Raw genomic sequence first — 19,716 nt, forward strand, 5'->3', positions numbered from 1 at the left:
CGTTTTATTTAAATCTATGACCTCAAGAAAAGCTCTGACGCACTTGCAGCTCTAGGTGCCCGTCATTCGGATCACCTGGGGTTGAAGGGTGGGTGCAGCCGGGCAGGGGAAGGATAGGACCAAGTCAGCAAAGCTGATGGGGTCAGGAGGGAGGGGCGGTGGTCTGAGGAGGTGCCCCTCTGGGCAGTCGGGGGTCTCCCTGCGGGGTGAGGAAGGATGTCAGCCCTCCCTCCCCCATCCTCACTGTACTCTGACCTCCTCGACGGAGGGGGAGGGGCTCCAGGCATGAGCCCCGCGCGGTAGTCGGGAGAGGGCAAAGCAACCTGTCCTTCCTTCGCTTTGCGTCCACCTGTTTTTCTTTTCTCTTTCACGCTGCTCAGAGGATGCAAAAGGCTGCTAAAATCAAGAAGAAAGCGGTGTGTAGGATGTGGGGTTTGCTTGTGTTTCTGTGGCATGTCCTGTGCAGGGGGAGGGGGCTGGGGGAAGCCCCAGGAACAGAGACGATGTGGCAGATGGGTTTTTCTCTTCCTTTGGTAGGTCAATGCTAGACTGTTGAATGAAATCACAGACACTTTTTTTCTTTAAGCCGCCCACTTACGGAAGCATTTAATCGTTGCCCTTTTTTTCATTTTGCTTTTTTAGAGTCTCCATGAGCTAGAGCATGGTTACTGCCGTGATGTGGCCGTTTTGTGTAGACGTTTTTAAATGTGGCATTTGATGCGACCATGTGATGCGTTCAGTGCCTAGGGCCCCTGTACAGAATTAATTAAATCGCTCTGACATTTAGACTCATTAAGTTTAATTTACTGAATCGGGATGATGAGAAATGCAGTCTGCCCAAGGGATGCTTTCTCTATTGAGAAGTTTCTGGAGCATGGGCAGACTTTTAAAAATCTCGGGTCGACCTTCAGTTGTTTGCTCATCAGCCTGGTCATTTAGTAAATGCTGGGCACGTTTTAACTGGAAGTATCCAGTGCTCTGTGTCCGAGGGGCTGTCCTGGCACTGGGTTTTGCTTGGGCAGAAGGAGAGCTAGTCCTCTGTGCCCGCCTGGAACACCAGGTTCCGGCAGTGCGGCCAGAGGACCCTGCCCGGGGTCTCCCCTCCCGCTGCAGTGAGGCCTCCCTCCCTGTGATGCTTGCTCTTTGCCCAGCGGCCTCCCCTGGGATGCCTTCAGCTGTGGGCAAGGAAGGAACTCACGCATCTCCCTCTGCCCAAGCCACCTTGTGCTGGGTGTCTCCAGGCACAATGGAACGAGCCTGGCTTTGCAGACCTGCAGTGGGGTGTGCTTCCCCCAAGGCGACGGCCCCCACCCACAGTCACCCCGTGCCCCCCTGACAGCTGGAGCAGGACAGTGCGGACCACAGCCTGCTCCTTGGGTCTATAGTCCGGAGAGCTCAGAGGGGTCGGTGTAGGCAGACCAGACCTTGGTGCCAGCCAGGGCCAGCGGTTACCTCCATGAAGAATTGTTCTTTCTCTCGGCCAGGAAGATGCTCAGGGTCATTGCCAAGGGCCCCTTCACTGATCTGCCCGCAGCTGGCCAGGCAAACAATGATAAGAGGGTCTCCATGAGGGACCAACGTCCCCGGCATAGAGTCCCCACCCCAGGGATTTGCTGGTGACTGTAGGGCTATGGACCCCCATCCACAAGTGACTACAAAGTGACCAGAAAGGAGTATTTATCTCGGTGGAGAAACCCAAGAACTCGCATGTCACTGCCACTGCACAGTAGTATTTAGGATCCCCTGTGACAGGCTGTCCCAGTTTAGGGCAGACCCCGAGCAGTGCATTCAGCTTCCAGAACATTCTTTTGCACATTGCTCCAGCCGTATGATGGGTGTACCCGGGAGATGACAAAACGGGCATCTGTGGGCTGGCTTCTCCAGTGTCCTGTGAGGGCAGCGCCCCGTCTGGTTGAGGTCTTGCTTCCCTAGGGTTTTTGGAAGCTGGACCGATGCTGCTGGGGGTTGACATGACTGTGGCTTTAAACTAGAAGAAAATGCAGATATGCTAATCCACCTTCTTGGAAGAATTCCTTCCCCTTTACCTGGGGATACTTGGAATCCCAAATCCAAGAAATGTAGCTCTAATCCACAGACCCTGTGTAGCCGCCGCGTTCCAGAAGGGTGGGCAGGCGGCTGCAGTCTGGATGCTGCGACACGAGCCCCCCAGCGTCCAGCCCCCTCCGGGCTCAGCCTCCTGGAAGCGGTCCCCCCTCCCACTCCTGTGCCAACTGCGCTGAGCGAGCTCACTCAGCTGGGATGTGCTGGGGAGGCCTGTGTTTAGACTCCCATGGCCGCCTCTGCTAGGAGCTTCTCCCTCTAGGGGCGCTCAGGGTCCTTCGTGAGATTGTCAGGCCTTTGTTTGAGTTAGTTTTTTTAAAGGTTTGTAACAGTCTCCACCATCCTTTCTTAGAATTCTGAGGGGGATGCTCAGACGCTCACCGAAGTGGACCTCTTCATCTCCACCCAGAGGATCAAGGTGTTAAACGCAGACACACAGGTGAGCTTTGGAAGACGGCGCTTTAAAATCGTGCGCAGGAGCTCCCAGGAGAGCCAGGTCGAGCTGCAGACCCCGTCTGCGGGGGTGACATGGCGTCCCCGGGACAGTCCCCCCCGGCCCCTGCTGTGAAACGTAGAGCAAGCTGGGGGCGGGCAGCAGCCTCGGGCCTAGTGGGGTGAAGCTGGCGATCAGGTATGCACAGCAGCAGGGATGAAATAGAGACACCATGAAGGGGAGCCGGGTAGCGGGGGGAGGGCGTGTGCTCACCATCGGGATTCTGGAACGGCCCTCTCGAGGCCTATGCGTGCGGGGCTGGGAGACGGAGCTGGAGGGTGGAGATCCCGGTGGCCCTCCGCATCCCCCCCCCCCCCCCCCGCCCTGCCCCAGCCCCAGCGGCGGAGCTCCAGAGGGGAGGGTCCTACGATTTCCTGCCTGTAAACCACGTGCCCAGCTCGTGTCTGACCTCAGTTCTTCTCGTCTTCCTGTGCCTGGATCCGTGCACAAGCCTGCCATTGTGGGGAGACAGGCGAGCAGACACAGGAGCCAGGTGGAGGGGGCTGGGAGCTGGGTGTGGGCAGGGGCACGGGTGGATGAGCTTTGCAGTACAGGAGGGAGGGAGGTGGCCGAGGACAGAGATGGGGAAGGGCCCCACTCGTTCTGGGGATGGGTGAGGCCAGCCAGACGCTGGGGTGCCGGCCCAACACTTCTTGCTGTTGGCAAGTGGTCCATATCGCGACGCTGAGTATGTGGGCAGCCAGTTCCCCAGGACCTTCTGCCCGATGGTGTCACATCCAGCAGTGACCTTGTCAGACTCAGGTACAACGTCAGAAATGCAAACTGGTGATTTTCTCTTCTGTTCTGCTTCCAAGTTTTACTGTCTAAAGTGCTTCTGTGCAGAAGAGCTTCTTTTTTTCTTTTCTCCTCTTTTTTTCTCTCCCTTTTTACTGTGGACTCCCAGATTTTTTTTTTTAAACTTGTGTTATAATCCCTTACCATCGTTATTCTCTTGGGTGCTCAAATCACCCAGATCTGGCCAGGGCCTTCCCACTGGGCCCTGTGCCGTCCTGGCAGTCTGCCCGTGGTCTCGGAACACGTTCCTGAGACAATGAGATGTTCTCCGCCCTCCTTGCACTCCCTGCCCGACACCTGGAACCGGCCATTCTTCAAGGAGCCGTGGTTCCTGTCCATGGGGAGGGAGGCACAGAAGCAGAGACCTGGGTTGCTGGCTCTGCTCATCATTGCTGGGGGGCCGTGGATCCTGCGCCCTAAAGATGAACCGAGCTGGACAGTATCTGTTTTTAAAAGCCAGGAGTTCATACACGTGCCTCCTATTTGAGACCAGCTCCATAGGGTCCTGCTCACCTGCCCCCTACTCCGTACACACCCTGGTCCCACAGTGTAGATCGTGGCTCCTGACTCCCTCAGTGTGTTTTCTCGCTTGGTCTCTCCTGGGGTGGACCATGCCCATCGCTGGGCTGCTGGGAGGAGCACAGCTTGGCTCTCAGGTAGTGGATGAGCTGGCTGTCACCCCTCAGGACCCCGTGGGCGGGAAGACCTGACATGTGGGGACAGAGGAGGCTGCAGGGTGTGTCTTGGAGTGGCACCGTGACGTGGCTCCTGCTGTGGCTCCCTCCCAGCCCCCGTGCCCTGCTGTCCGGCCACCGTCTTGGCCCTCTGATCTTTGTGTCCAGCTGCCCTGTCCCCCGTGGGGCCTTGAACTTGGCGAGAACTGAGGGAGCCGCCCAACCAGGTCAGGCATAGGACACTTCACAGCCTCGGGCTTTGTTTCCTGATCTTTCGTGGGCAAACTGTCTGGATTAGATCCTCCCTCCCACGCCCCCAGCCCTCATCCACCCACCTGTCAGGGTCCCCGAGGCCACCCCAGGTTCCATAAGTTGATAAGAGGCCTCAAGGGATTCAGCATATAGTTGTACTCAAGGCTGTGATTTACTACGGCACCAGGATACAGAGCAAAACCAGCGAAGGAGAAGATGCCTGGGGCTGAGCCCAGGGAAACCCAGGGTCCTCGCCTGATGGGGTCACGCAGGATGAGCTGAACTTCCCAGCCGCGAGCTGCGACGGCACGTGTGAGACGTGGGCCATTGGTAAGCTCGAGAGCGTCAGCGCCCAAGGTCTTTACTGGGGGCTGGTCACATAGGCACCTGTGCTGTCTGCCATGCGTCAAAGTCCCAGGCTCCTGAAAGCAAGCGGGGCTCAGGCTGGAGCACGCTGCTTGCCCAAATGCCTCAGGCAAGGTGAGCCGGTCTTATCATGTCAGGTGGCATGTCGGGAACCCTCCTGAAATCCAGGTTCCCAGACGGGCCGAAGGCCACCTGCGGGCAGGCTTTCTGCGGACAGTGTCAGGCCTGTTCTGTCAGCCCTTCTCTGATGCTCCTGCATCAGCGGAGACTGGAAACCGGGCCCATCCCTGTGAACTTGAGGACTTGGACAAGTTTCCGGACATCTCGGAGCCCTGTTGATTCTCAGAGGAGAGTCCGGCGCCGGGCCCCTTGAAGGACAGATGAGGCGACTCAGAGCAGGGCTCACATATGCCAGCCCCTTCCCCTCACTCCTCCCTTCCCTCCTCTGGGTCTTTGGTGTCTGAACAGGGCCCGGGGACAGGGCGTCCGTTCCCAAGAGTGGGCAGAGCCAGAAGCCACAATTTCCTTTGCTTTGCTCGTTCAAGGTCGGTCCTTAACACACGTGGGCTTTCCATCCCGCCAGCCGCAGCATCGTGGCCAAGTCACGCACAGCCGCTGCCCAGACCAGCATCTGTTGGCCGGTGCTCACCTCCCGGCTACAGAGCAGGGCTGTGCTGTGGTTTTGACCATCTGTCTGTGCTGGCTCTTGGCCCTGTTGTGTTCTTCCTGAAGCTTTGCTTTCGCCACGTCGCTTCTTGGGTTCTCTCCAAGAGTCCTGACTGCCACCGTAGACCTCCTGGCATCTTCTCCTTCTCCCACATGCTGTTCCCTGCCCACATCCTCTGCGGAGGGCTGGCTGAGCCCCCGTAGTCACAGCTCCTGCCCTGGGGAGCCTCTGGTGGCTGCTGGAGGTGCCCGTGGCTCCCCGGGTCTCTGTGGACAGGAATGTTTCAGAACCACAAAGCAGGAGACCTCGGGGTTTTCAGCCTATGTGGGCTGCCCCAGGGACGTGCTACTGATGACTGGGATCTGGTGTGGAGGAGGATGTGCCCCTGATCTCCAGCGGGTCAGGTGTCCTGGGGAAGCCCGAGGCTCCCTAGGGCTCAGGTTCAGGGCCACTGGGTTGGCCGAGCTGTGCCAGGCCAGGGGAAGGGCAAAGTGAGGACGGCATCCAGGACCACCAGGACAGGGTCCTCGACGGGCAGCATCTCGCTGGAGGTCCCGGGCAGGAGGCAAGCTGGTCATGGTCCTTCTTACTGCCCCTCCAGTGGTCTTTGAAGTTCAACTTTAAGAGTCCTCCCCCTTCTCTGGTTGAGCTTCACCTCTGCTCGTCGGAGGTATTTAAAGAGTGTTTTCATTTCCCATTTTCCAGCGGAAAGCCCCCGTCGCTCTGTCCCATCGGGCTCTCCTCACTGTGTCAGTTTGCGGCGTGGTCGGTGCCCAGCATCTTGCTCTCTCATTGTTCATCTCCTCTTCCCGGCGTTCCTGTGCATCCTCACAGCCGGGTCTCCCCACGTGGGGAGTCCTCGTTCTTCAGGGGAAGCAGCTCCCTCCTGGGTCTGCTCCCCACCAGCAGGGAGAGTCTGCTCCCCCGTCCGTGCCCACCCACCTCCTCTGCGGAGCCTGGTGGGGAGTGAGGGCTGGTGGCCTCATCCTGCATCTGCTTTGCAGGGAGCAGGTCTCCTGTGGGTTGGTAAGCAAAGCCCTACCATTGATGGGGCCCTGTCCCCCTCACATGAAGAGGCCCTGGGGGAGAGAGAGAACTCGGGGTGTTTGCACACACGGTTGAGAACTAGATCTGGTGGGATTGCTCTCTGTTCTCTTCCATGATGGAAACGTCAATGACTTTTCTTGCTGGAGTACAGCGGGTGTCTGGGTCATTGCTCGTAGCGTTCTTGACTGGGAGGTCAGGGCTGGTGGGAGAAGCAGAGGTGCCCGGCTCCCGAGGAGCCCCCATCTCACTGGGAAGATGGGACACACCTGGTTCCCTGTGTGCTCAGGAGAAAATGCTGGCCGCCCTGAATAAGACAGGCCGGGTTCCCTGTCTACACACCCTGGAACCTCGGAACTGGCCTTGGGGAGAGGGAAGGTCATGCAGGGTTAGCTGGGGGTGGGGGGTGGACGGTGCTTCCTAAAGATGAACTAACTGAGCACTGGCCCCTGCAGGCTTTGGGGTCACCGAGAGCGAGGAGAACAGGAGCTGGGAAGGTGGGTCAGAAAGGTTCCATGAGCCGTGGCCTGGCTGCCTGGCCGAGGTGTCTGGGGAAGCCTGGCCCATCGTGGGCACTGTGGATCGTTTGAGAGTTTGCTCCGAGGTCGCTGAGGATGAACTGCAAGTGTGGTGGTAGGAAACTGGTTTGACTGTAAAATAAGAAATGTTAGCAGAGAAGCTGGGAGGCAGGAACAGATGCAGAGACTGTGGGAACTCGAGTGGCCGGTTGGGGCAGGAAGGGGACGAGGCCACGTGGCGGGCGGCCTTGTCTGGGAGGAAGCGGGCTCTGCTACTGACAGGTGCTCGGAGATGGGGAGGAGCTCATTTCTGACACCTGGGGGTTGAGTCAGGTGTTTCTGAAAGTGGCTGGAGATCAAGAGATGCTGAAGAGCCACCTCCACTGTCCCCTTTCCAGCGGCCCCTCCCGGAAGGGGGTTCTTGTGGTTATAAACTGCAGCCCCCCACCCCGAGCTGGCCAGAAAACACAGCAGCTCCAGGAAGTGTGCAGAAGTGGCTTCTGTGATGAAGACGGGCTGCAGAGGTTGCAGAAATGCCCCATTTTCTTTTCTGGAAAGAGGACAAAGGCCTAAAGGACCAGCTGATTAGTTTCTCAGAGCCTCTGTGTGCAGCCTTGTTAGGTAGGGGCCCCGGGAATGATGCTTGGTAGAGATTTCTGCCAGATGACAAAAGCCATCGAGAGGGATGGGCCCGCCAGGCCCCGGGGGGATTGAAAGACTGCGGAGACCCATCCATCAGAGTCAGGCGGGCTGCCTCGGGAGCCCCTGCCCAGGCCCATGCTGCTTGAGCTCCTGGGACGAGCTCAGCCCTGGGAAACACTGGCTCTGGAGCCTTCCTCCTCTGCTTGGCAGGAAGTCTGAGCCAGGCGCCCTCCTTGCAGGGAGAGGCGCCTTCTCCAGAGCCACAGATGGCCTCCGATCGGGTGGGGACGGGCCTCAGCTGCTGCCCCTCCTCCACAGGACCGGGAGCCCCACCCAGCATCATGCCCCCACAAGCATCATTTTGGAAGCTGCAGGGCTAAGGTGAAGGCACATCACCTTGACTGGGAATCACCGCCCTAAAATGCTCTGTTCGCTGGGGCAGTGGCTCTCTACCCTGGAGACTCTGTCCCTCAGGGCAGATCTGGCCACAGCTGGAGATCTTTGTGGTCGTCACAACTTGGGACGGAGGAGATGCCACTGGCGTCTAGTGGGTGGAGGCTAGGGATGCTGCTAAACGTCCTACTGTGCCCAGGACACCCTCACAGTATGGAATGTTCCAGCCCCAAACGTCAGGAGTGTCGAGACTGAGAGCCCCCAAACTTGGGTGTTTTTTAGGGCTTGTTCCCTGTAACGCAGGCCCTCTCATGCCTCTCCCGCCAGGAGACCATGATGGACCACGCCCTTCGCACCATCTCCTACATCGCGGACATTGGGAACATCGTGGTGCTGATGGCCAGGCGCCGCATGCCGCGCTCAGCCTCCCAGGACTGCATCGAGACCACCCCCGGGGCCCAGGAGGGGAAGAAGCAGTATAAGATGATCTGCCACGTGTTTGAGTCTGAGGATGTAAGTAAATGCTCGGGCGTGATGTTCCCCTCCCGACGGCCCAGGCCCCATGGGCTCTGTGGTCCCAGGAAAGCACATATAGGATGGGGATTCTGTGCCCCATCATGGACGCTTCCAGTGGAAGTGGTGATTTTTCTAACACTCTGAGTTTGCAGAGACCATGAACACAGCTCTGTTTCGCTTCATGAAATAAGTTTTTCAGGAGCTGTTTGCAAATGGAACCGTAGTTAAATATGCCGAGGAGCTCTTTGACAAGGTCCTTTAACAAAACCTTGTTCTCCCCAAATAAAGTAGCCCTTGACTAACTTTTCTGTTGAGATGCACGCCCCACACTCCAGGGTTGCAAATGGGGAAGCGCCTCTGCTTCTGCTCATGGCCATTTCAGGCCATAAGAAGTTGGAAAATCCAGTGCACCCTTGGACAACATGGGTTTGAACTTCGAGGGCCCACTTACCCATGGACCTTTGTCAGTAGTAGATGCTACAGCGCTACACCGTCCGCCTTGGTTGACTCCGCGATCATGAACCGCGGACACGGAGGAATTGCGGGTACGGAGGGCTGACTGTAAGTTAGACACAGATTTTTTATAGACTGTACAGAGGGTCACAGCCCCTAATCCCCATTTTGTTCACGGGTCAACTGTAATTCTGACGTTTAAAATACCGCAGACTCGCTAAGAGACCATAAGCCCTTTGACTCCTTCCTTGGATGGGATGAGAGCATCTTTCTGAGCCTGGAAGAGGGAGAAAGGGACCGGGGAAGGGAGCTGCAGGGCAGGAGGTGAGCGGGGTCTCTGGGCTGCCCCCCCAGGGCAGGTCTGATTCAGGATCACCCAGGAGGCAGCAGCTGAGCTGTTCTTGGGGCTGTTGCCAGAGCAGGATTTTAAAAAATTCTCTCTCCTCCACGGATGCTTGGAAAGGGCATTCTCGGTTACCAAGGGCCTTGAGGGCGTGTCAGGGACCCGGAGCAGTGGGGAAGGGTCCCAGTGTTTTCATGTTTGAATGCAGGGTGGGTGGAGGCAGTGACCTTTTTGCTGAGAAATTGAAGTCACCTACAAGTGCTCTGAAGCAATGACACATTTATAGGAGAGGAAGTTTACCTACAGACTCACCAGTGCACACACGTGTTCCTTTCACCATTATGCAGATGTCTGTGGACACCTGCATGGGAATTTTTGTTTGGCTCATGGCTCGAGGAATCTCTGAGACCCGGCCTGGGGGCATGTGATGGGCCCTGGAGAAGGGCTGTGGTGATGGGCAGGGGAGGCAAGAAACAGGCCAAGTGGCAGGGGGTGAACAGTCTGCTGGCTCGGGGAGCAGGAAGGGGCTCCGAGGTGCCCACCGTGCCCCGGGTGCTGCTGCGGCCTGGGTTTCTCTATTCCGTGGGAGAGAAGGCTGAGAGCACAGGTGGGGGCGGGACTCCAGGTGGTCCTTGAAGGCACATGGGAAGGATGGGCTGGGAGGGGCGTGAGGGGATGCAGCAGCCATCCTGGGAGTCGGGCCCTGATGGTGGCCCCATGCGGGTCCGACTGCTGCTGGGGTGAGTGGAGGATCCAAGGGTCCAGTGAGAACAGAGGGGGACACCTGGAGAAAATGGAAGGTGGCCCTAAGGACCCTGGTGGCCCTCTCAGACTTTCTGTTTCCCTTCTGTAAAGTGGAGGGCAGTGCAGGTGAGCCGAAGAAGTGAAAGGGCTGGGGGGGCAGGGCAGCCTCCCTCGCTATTCGCTCACCTGCAGGAGGCCCCCTCTGAGTCCCAGCCTCCAATGCCAGCCCCTCAGGGAGGCCCCCGTGACGCTCCCTACCTTTCTGGGCTCACAGCCTTGGCTGTGACCTGGGGGCAGGGGCGATTCTCCATGACTGGCCCCAGCTCAGGTGGCAGGGATGCCAGGACGCAGGGCAGATGGGGGATGGGAGACTGCAGCCAGCCGCTGGTGGGAAGACGCCGAGGTTCCCGGACTGTGCCCCATGGAGCCCAGGCATGGACCACCTTGCCCTCCCAGGTGCTCCCCCAGGTGATGGGCGCCTACCAGGCAGAGCTCAGAGGGGAGGCTCAGGGCAGTGGGCAGTGGGCAGGGGGAACGAAGTGATGCTCTCACACCCCCTTCCCAGCCAGGGGACCCCAGTCAGAGGAAGATGGACCCAGAGGCCTGGGGGCAGCTGGTGTCAGCAAGCCTGAGACCCCGGGGGTCAGGGCACATCCAGGCCTCCGGGTGGCCCTCGGCCCTCCACCCTCCATCCTGGGACCAGCCTCCTCCTGGAGGCCCCATTGGATCCTCAGCTTGGCCTGAGCCTCGGGCCAGGCGCCCTCCAGGACCTGCCACCGCGGGGCTCCCTCCACCGTCTCCATACACGTCTGGGCCAGTGGCGCCACCTGGTGGTCCCGGGGCTCCGTGCCTGTGGCTGGTTCTCCCTCTGAGCAGAGCCGCCAGACTGCCAGGACACTGCTCCTGGGGGCGGGCAGGGCTTGGTCCTGCCTAGTGGACCCGGGCTTCGCTCCTGCAGACCGTTCGGGGCCCAATTTGGGAGGGCCGTCTGGTCTAGAATCTAAGGGCTCCGAACTCTCCCTCTGTTATGCAGCCCAGCCCGCTTTCTTCAAAGGCTTATTCATTTGCAGCCCGAGAATCATGCAGCGGGTAGAGCAAGAATGGGATTCAGGCCGAACCCCTCAATTCCACGTGTTTTCAGGCCCTGTTGACCCGAGGTTTGCTGAGGGGTCCCACTGCTCTCCCCCGGCTGCCTGGCTGCCAGGGTGCTTGACGTGGCCCAGGAACTGGGTCCTTAGCCCTCACTTCCCATGGTCCTTTATCTGCACACCGGCAGGTGGCATGTAAGCTTTGACAGTGACTGTTCAGAGTCCAGGCTTCTGCAGTATCAGATACAGTCCAGTCCATAGAAGTGGTCCTGTTGAAGTAGAAAGAAGTGATTTGCTCCACGATTTGCCCTGTGCTGGTGTCCCCAGGGCCGCATGCTTCTCGTTGGCCTCAGCCTGACACATCCACACGCCCCACGAGAGCAGCTGGACACACATCCTGCCCGCACCACCCCCCCGCAGCTGGACTGGGTCCTGTTGCTCCAGAGAAGTAAATACTGGGTGGGTGACTGACAGTCTCTGTGACGTTCCCCAGAGGATGCACCCCCCAGTCAGTGTTTGGAATAGGATGGGTGGGGGACTGCCCTGGCGGTCCAGTGGTTAGGAGTCCACGCTTCCACTGCACAGGGCATGGAACTAAGATCCCGCATGGGCCAAGTAAATATATTTATTTAATAAATATTAATTTAATTTTAAATAAATTAATTTAAATTTCATTAATTTAATAACAATTAACAAATATTTAAATAAATAAAACACACTTGTTAAAGAAAAAACGATGGGTGAAAAGAAAATATAGTACAGTCGCCAGTGAAAACAATGAAACTATGATCATTAGCAAATAATTCATAATTTCCCCAGACGTTATTGGAAACTGTGCTTTGTCTTAGGATGTCTGGGATGTAAGGGAGCTCGGGTGGGGGCAGGCAGGGCACCAGCAGCAGAAGGGCTCCCCCGACAGAGACCCGGGCCACGGTCTCTCTGTGGCTCCTCAGAGCCCAGGCAGGGGCCCCCATGCAGGCTGTGCCGTGGTCACCCCTCGGGGCCCGTGCGCCTGCCCGTCTCCATTGGGCGCCCCTCCCCACAGGCTCAGCTCATTGCCCAGTCCATTGGCCAGGCCTTCAGCGTGGCCTACCAGGAGTTCCTGCGGGCCAACGGCATCAACCCCGAGGACCTGAGCCAGAAGGAGTACAGCGACATCATCAACACCCAGGAGATGTACAACGACGACCTCATCCACTTCTCCAACTCGGAGAACTGCAAAGAGGTGGGTGCCCGGGGCGGGGGGCACAGCTGGCAGGCGGGGCGGGGTCGAGCCTTCCTGGTGTGTGGCCCCTGCCTTCGCAGCGAGCACTTGTGTGGGAAATGCGGTGCTGTTGTAGGGAAGAAGCTGTTGACGGTCAGTCTTAAAATGACCTTGAAAATGTGCCTTTTAATGCTGCTATTAGATGTGGGCTCAGCCCCTCGAGGTGTTTCTGGAAAGCGTGCGGGAGGCATCTTGAAAACGGGGAACTTGGGGCTCTGCCCAGGGTGCTGGGAAGCCGCCCGTAGTGAAGCCTTGGCAGGTTCCGGTGGGTTTGCTCAGGGGTCTCTAGAAAGTTCTTCAGAGAAGAGGAGCAAATCCCTGGGGGTGGCCTGTACCCTAACTGCTTGGGAATGAGTGAATGATCCTGGCTTGTTGCTGAATGGATGAATGACAGGCAGCTTTCTGTGAGTGACCCGTGAGGCAGAGAGGAAATAGGACTTTTCCAGACAAGAGCGCCGGCCGGGCTGGGTGTGCATCTGGACTCTGAGAACACGTCCCTCTAGCCTCCGTGTGTTTGGGGGGAGGGGTGGGTGCGGGAGCCGGGACACTGGGGCCGAGCTTGGGGCTAGAGGAGGGGGTCTGTGCTCCTGGTCCCCAGGATGGTTGGGTGGGTCCCAGGAGGCCTTGGGAGCCAGAGCTGGACGAGGCCAGGGAGACAGCAGGCTGGCCGCGAGGAGGTGGCCTCGGTTCTGAGGGCAGGACAGGCACCTGGCCCGGGTCGGCTGGTCCTTCCGGGATGCTGGGCAGAGGCCCAGCCCCCAGCCCCCAGCCCCCATCTCAGGTGGGCCTCTCTACCCTACCCATTTCCTTGCAGCTGCAGCTGGAGAAGCACAAGGGTGAGATCCTGGGTGTGGTGGTGGTGGAGTCGGGCTGGGGCTCCATCCTGCCCACCGTGATCCTGGCCAACATGATGAATGGAGGTCCAGCTGCCCGCTCGGGGAAGCTGAGCATCGGTGACCAGATCATGTCCATCAACGGCACCAGCCTGGTGGGGCTGCCGCTCGCCACCTGTCAGGGCATCATCAAGGTGGGTGCGGGGCCCCACCTCGCTATATCCTCGCTGCTTTGTAATCCCCCCTCACCCGCCAGAATGCTGAGCCCAGAGAGACCCACCCAGTGACTTTGAACCCAAGACTGTACCACGGCCCTGACATCAGAGAGGGACCTGGGTTGCCCCAGGTGAGGGCCAAGGACCTGTAGATGTCGGGTGACCAGCTTGTCTTAGTTTGCCTGGGACTTTTCACCTGCTGGGTAAACAGGGAGGTTGGTTCCCCTGCCTGGATCTGAGCTGGGAGGCTGCTCTCACCGTCTGACCCGTGAGCCTGCAGGTTCGGGAGATGCAGACCCTCCCTAGAGAGAGTCACGCTGAGGGGACACAAACAGGTGGCCCCTGCTTGTCTGTGAGAGCCCCCCGGGCTGAAGCGTCAGGCAGCCATCCAAGGGGACCTCGGCATGGCGGTGCCTTTGCTCTGTTCAAGGGTCCAGACAGTGGCTCAGCCTACGGGGGGCCATCTGTCCCGCGGCTCATTCCCTCCAGCCCTGCTGTGGTCTCGGGGCTGGAGGATGGGCCTCTGTTCTCCCTTGTCACTCAGAGATGAAGGCCCTGTGAGGGGGCTCCTGGACCTGGGGACCCAGTCCCAGTGGGTACTGTGTAGCTAGACAGACAGACAGGCACAGAAGAGGCCTTCATCAGAGGTGCCAGAGGCTTGGCCAGCCGGGACCCTCGCTCTGAGGGCTGCAGCTCCTGGGGCAGTGTCTAACCTGGGCTGTGTGTGTGTGTGTGTGTGTGGGGGGTGTGTGTGTGTGTGTGTGTGTGTGTGTGTGTGTGTGTGTGTCACACGTGCACAGAGGAGGAGCTCCCTGCTGCTGCAGCCACGTTCAGGCCGGGCCCCTTCCCCTCCCCCCACCCAACCCCAGGACCATGGCCGCAGCATCCACTGTCCTCTGGGGCCTGGGGCCTCCCTTGGCCTGTCTCGGCACAGACACCAGAGCCTCCTGCTGACAGGTTTCTGCTCTGCCGGCTGCACCCTGTCCTCGCCCCACCCCCAGCATGAGAGTCCATCACTGGAGGATGCTTTGTTTTGAGGAAGGCGCCCCCACCTTCCCAAACAGGAAGTCCTCCTGCACTCAGCATGGCCAGGGCCCCTCCTGGGCACCACCAAGGGTGACCTAGTGCACAACCCGCCTCTTGGTTGTGCACAGGGGCGCTCGGAGCCTGGCCTTGCCCCCAGGGCAGCTTTTTTTCTCCCAGGTCAAAGGGCACACCAGAGCACAGGGGCCACGGCACGCACTGCCACCTGGGATGCAGTACCCCTGCATCCGGTCAGGGTGATGCCTGCATCCACGCACAGAGGGACACCAGGGCTGAGAGGGGCCTGCCTGACTCGGTCCCCCAGCTCCCGGGGCTCTGCCCTGCCACTGGCTCACCCTCCCAGGCCCCTGAGGTTGTCCTCCCAGTGGCATCTGATACCCACTGGGCCTCCCGTTCCTGCTCCGCAGGGTCTGAAGAACCAGACACAGGTGAAGCTGAACATCGTCAGCTGCCCGCCGGTCACCACCGTCCTCATCAAGCGGCCGGACCTCAAGTACCAGCTGGGCTTCAGCGTGCAGAACGGCATCGTGAGTCCGCTTGGCAGCCTCCACCGTGCACGTGGACGGCCTGGTGCAGGGAGCTGGGGGGCAGCTCTCCGTCCCTCCAGAACCGCTCCTGTCTGAGGGGGCAGGTCCAGGCAGGGCGGGCGGGCCAGCGTGTGGTCACGGCATGGGTCCCTCCAGCCCTGCCCTCGGCACCCTCGTCCCAGTGGTGGCTGTTCTCTGCAGACCCCAGCTCTAGAGTGGAGGGAGGAGTCCTCCCACCCCTGCAGTTGGGACCCGCAGCCGATGGCAGTGTCAGAGTCACTGTGTGCAAGACACCCACCCACTCATTCATTTGTTCATTCATTCATTCGCTCATTCACTCACCCATTCCGAGCCGTGTGTGAGGTTCCTGAGCTGTGTCAGGCGGGGCCCCAGCCACTGAGGAGGCAGGAGGGCCTCCAGGAGGAGGTGATGCTGGGCTTGAATGAGTGCTGGTCTGGCCAAAAGTCTGTGCCTGTTCCTCAGGCTGCAGTTCTTCCCTCCAGAGTTCCCACCTCCTCTCTGACCCTCTTGAGCTCTGTTTCCTGGGTCGTTTCTCCTGCAAAGGTCCCAGTGGGCAGGGAGGGATGTGGCCACAGATGGAGGACAGAAGAGGGAAGGCCGGTCATTTCCAGATTGCTTACGCTAGCCCAGAGTGCTAAAAAGCCAAGGAAGAGATTGTGCGGTGGATGGGGGTGGTGTCAGGTTGAGGGGGAGGACGTGTGTGTCCCTCCACGGTCACAGAGGGGACACATCGGGAGAACGTTCTAGAAACAGGACTACAAATGAGACAGAATTTCCCCCGTCACTACCTGGCGCAGGAGTGTGGAGAGTTTACACGGGGCCGGGGAGAGTCACAGGACATCTCCGTCCCCTCTGGGTTAGGGCGCACTTGCTGCTGTAACAGGTGTTCCGCGGATCTCAGCGGACTGAGAGCTGATCTGTTGTTTGGGTCACAGTCCAGCGTGGGAGGGGCTTCGCGCCACAGGGTCGCTCAGGGGCCCAGGCTCACCACCCCCCAGGGCGCTCTTTGTCTGACGGGCGCAGATGTGGCTCTGGCCATTTCTGTCTACATCCATCTGGCCAGACAGGGCTCAGTCACATGCCCCACAAACACAGGGCTGGCCGGGAAGGTGGTTCAGCTGGTGCCCAAGACGTAGAAGGAAAGGGTGTGGGTGCATCTGAAGCTGACATTGGCCGTACCTTCCCAGCTGTGTGACACTGGGCAAGTCACTGAAGCTTTCTGGGCAGATTGAGAAAATCCATGAAGTACCGAGACCTCCAAGGAGGGCCCACTGGGCCCAAACTCTGCAGAGAAGGAAGGCCCCTTGGCACCATACCCAAGCACGGGGGCCCAGCCAGGCTGTCTGCACCCCCTGAGAATTTCTTTCCGGAACATGGCATCTGCCCCGGGAGTTGGCCAGTTGGTGGTCCAGCTAGTGCCACCCTGCCCGGCTGCTCTGCACACACATGTGTCCGGGGCCGTGCAGGAGGTTGCCCAGGGTTCCTGCCTGCAGCTTCTATGCGCACCGTGTGGATGGGCCTGGGAGCAGCTGGGCGGGCCTTAGACCTGCCCCTGACACCCTGAGCCACCATGCAGGGCCTGCCTGGGTGCCGTCCGCAGGACCTCTCTCCCTGGGGTGGGGGCAGGTGGGTGGTAGGGAGGATTGTCAGTGACCGGCAGCCCCTGAGACGGCCCTGCTTGTGTGACCCTGAGGGCTGCCCCTGCCCTGCTGGGCAGTCTTGTGGGGCCCAGGCTGTCCCTCCTGCATGGCCCCGGGGAGCTCGCCATCTAGGTGGACCTGGTTCATGGTCTTTGTAAGATGCAGCCCCTGTCCTGCTGCAAGCCTTGCAGGGGGATGGCGTGATGCATCAGGGCCGGCTTTCCCCTCAAGGCCAGGCTCCTGGGGGGTGGCCAAGGGCTTTGCCTGTTCTTGGGGCCCGATGCGCCCCCCCAACCACCAAAAAGCAAAATCCTTCCCCTGCAAATACTCCCTCCAGTCAGTTCATTTTAATCCTCACTACAGCCTAATAAGGAGCATGGGGACTGGTCAGGAAGCTGGGGCACAGAGAGGTTTAGTAACTTGCCCTGGGTCACACAGCTGGGGAGGCCGTAGGGACCGAGGTGGGGAAGGGGGACGAGGAGACACAAGAAAGGGGGCTCTGCCTAGAGTTTTATGGGGGCTGAATTGAAGCGAGCGGGAGAGGAAGGGGAGGCAGTGGAGAGGACAGGTGTGGGGTGGCCTGAGTGTGGCCTGGCCCTGAGCCTTCCCTCTCAGAGATGGGGGAGGGGAGGCTGGCGGGGGTGCATCCCTGGGGAGTTACAGGAGGGGTCTCTGCGGCGGGGGTGTGTGGGGATGTTCCCAGGTTGGTATGAGTCGCTGGGAGGCTGAGGCCAGGGGGGCTTCCCACAAGGTTTGGGGGTGTCGGGTTCAGGGTCACAGCAGATCTGGGGTCTGGAACTGGGGAAGTATTACCCGCTGATTCTGAAGGCAGCGTTGCCAGGCTGCCCTTCCCGGGTCACAGGTGTGCACACAGGGGTCCTGGTGCCGCCCACTGCTTGGTGCCTCTGCTGCTGGTCCAGGGTCCGAATCCCACGGTGTGTGTGCTTGGGGCCAGCTGTGGACGAGGAGCTGCGTGGCCCCCAGCGCCACCCACCCACCAGCTGGCATCCTGCCTCTGTGAATGGGGGTGCGCGTGCTAGGGGCCAGGAGGCAGGGGCCATGGTGGCTCCCGGGGGCTTCCCTGCCCTGAGAGCACCCGGGAGGCGGTGGCTGGAGAGCAGGTGGCGGAATGCCAGGCCGGAGGTGGTGTTTGTTGGCCCCAATGCAAACCCGGTGCCGTTTTCTGCCTGATGCCTCCAGGAACGTTGCCTGTGGCAGGTGCCTGTTTCAATGTCTGGGGTGAGCAGTTAGGTGAAGTATGTCCCAGCGCTGGGGCATCAGGTACGTCTGGGTGTTGTCAGGTGAGAGGTGAGGGGGAGGGGCCCTCTGCATGGCTGTCAGTGTGCACACACCGGTGCGTGTGCGTGCGTGTGTGTGTGCGTGCGCACTCAGGTGCGTGTGTTTGGGGGCTGCCAGCCTGAGCGCTGGCCCCGAGGATCTCCGTGTAGCTTGTGTTTTCTTTAAAGCAAGAGGCCCTGTGGCTGAGAAGCTGGATTACCTTGTGAAATCTTCCCCTCTCTCCCCCTTTTCTTTTGGCCCCGACTGTCTCCTAGAACTTCTGCTTTTCCTGGTTTTTTTGTTTTTTTTTCAATTGTGGTAAAATACAATTAACGTGAAATTTACCATCTCAACCATTTTCCAGCGTTAAGAACGTTGACGTTGTTGTAGAACCAATCTCGAGAACTGTTTCCATCAGCAAAACTGAAAGTCTGTTCCCGCGAACACTGACTCCCCACCTCCCGCTCCCCCAGCTCCTGGTGACCAGCGTGCTACTTCCCGTCCCTGTGAAGTTGAATATGACATACTTAGGTACCTTATATGAGTAGAATCATACGGTTTTTGTCCATCTGTGACTGGCCTGTTTCACTCAGCAAAATGTCCTCAAGGTTCATCCACGTCGTAGCATGTGTAGCAGGATTTCCTTCCTTTTTAAGGCTGAATCGTGTTCCATTGTGTGGAAACACCCCATTTTGGTTGTCCGTTCCTCCACTGATGGACACTTGGGTTGCTTCTATCTCTTGGTTACTGTGAACCGAGCTGCCGTGAACATGGGTGTGCAGGACTTCTGGTTCTCCAGTCTGTCTAGTTCCATTGCTGCAAGACTTGTAGGCCTGCTGGGGCATCTGTCTGGGGTATCAGTCCATCTGTCTGTCAGTTCTAGGAACCGGGAAAGGCCACCATCTGGCCAGCTCTTCCTGCAAACCTGGGGCTTCCCTCTAGAGCCCGTGTCTGTGCGTTGGTCTGGTTAGGGAGGGCATCCCCTGTCCCCATGCACAGATGAGGACACAGGAACAGGTAGCTGAAGGGACCTGCCCCAGGCTCCCTTCTGGGCAGTGGCGGGGCAGGCGTTGGCCTGCACGGCTGTCGTGGGGAGCTTGCCCTCTGCCCGTATCAGATGCTGGAGTGTGTGGTCGGCGTCAGTGGGCGAGTGCACGCGTGGACCTGAGCCATCTGTGAGCTGTGCAGGGGCTGTCCTGTTTGCATCTAGGGTCCCAGGTGTCAATAACCAAGTCACAGAGGTGCCTACAAGGCCCTGTCGTGGCCAGCCAGCCGCCTTTCCTCCCACTGGGACTGCAGGGCCCGCAGAGCCCACGGATCACATGGGCCCCACAGATAAGTTCCCTGCGTTCCTGGAAAAGTCTGCTGACCCCTGAGTTAGTCCTGCACAAGTGCTTTTCCCATTTTCAGCTTCATTACGCCCAAAGTACAAGGCATTCGTTTGCAGACAGGCCCCAACTGAGCCAGTTAACGCTCCTTCTAAATGGACCCCTCCTCTCTGTTCCCACAACACCATGGAAGAGATCAGGACGTCCGCAGCTGGGAGACACCAGCGTTCCTCCTGAGAGGTGCACCCTGAGAAATTAGAGCAGCCCAAGGCCCTGGGTTCTGGGGGCACGCCTCGTTTCGGAAGACCTGCCGCCCGCACGCATGTGTACGTGCATGTGTGTTTGTGTGTGCATGTGTACAGGCGTGTGCCCACATGGCCCTCTCCTCAGCACTTTCTGCTCCCCTCTTGCCCCCTCTGCCAGCCTGGCCCCCCAGGTTCCAGCCGAGGTCCCCTGCCAGGGTCTGAGTCCATCTTCCTGGCAACCCCCTCTTAAGGTGCAAAGCTATTTTCTCCCT

At 59.2% G+C, this 19,716-nt stretch overlaps 1 protein-coding gene across 2 annotated transcripts in view; it reads left to right on the forward strand.

Annotated features, from left to right (window-relative positions):
• APBA2 (amyloid beta precursor protein binding family A member 2) overlaps nucleotides 1–19,716 on the forward strand; it is a 189,666-nt gene that overhangs the window by 163,989 nt on the left and 5,961 nt on the right. For both annotated transcript variants that reach the window (XM_033852266.2, XM_073801482.1), the window contains 5 exons: nucleotides 2,414–2,500; nucleotides 8,233–8,418; nucleotides 12,095–12,274; nucleotides 13,128–13,340; nucleotides 14,813–14,932. In XM_033852266.2, the coding sequence (XP_033708157.1) occupies nucleotides 2,414–2,500; nucleotides 8,233–8,418; nucleotides 12,095–12,274; nucleotides 13,128–13,340; nucleotides 14,813–14,932 (786 nt within the window). The remainder of the gene's footprint in view (nucleotides 1–2,413; nucleotides 2,501–8,232; nucleotides 8,419–12,094; nucleotides 12,275–13,127; nucleotides 13,341–14,812; nucleotides 14,933–19,716) is intronic.

The sequence above is a fragment of the Tursiops truncatus genome, chromosome 2 (genome assembly GCF_011762595.2).
Source record: "Tursiops truncatus isolate mTurTru1 chromosome 2, mTurTru1.mat.Y, whole genome shotgun sequence".
Taxonomy (NCBI): Eukaryota; Metazoa; Chordata; class Mammalia; order Artiodactyla; family Delphinidae; genus Tursiops; species Tursiops truncatus.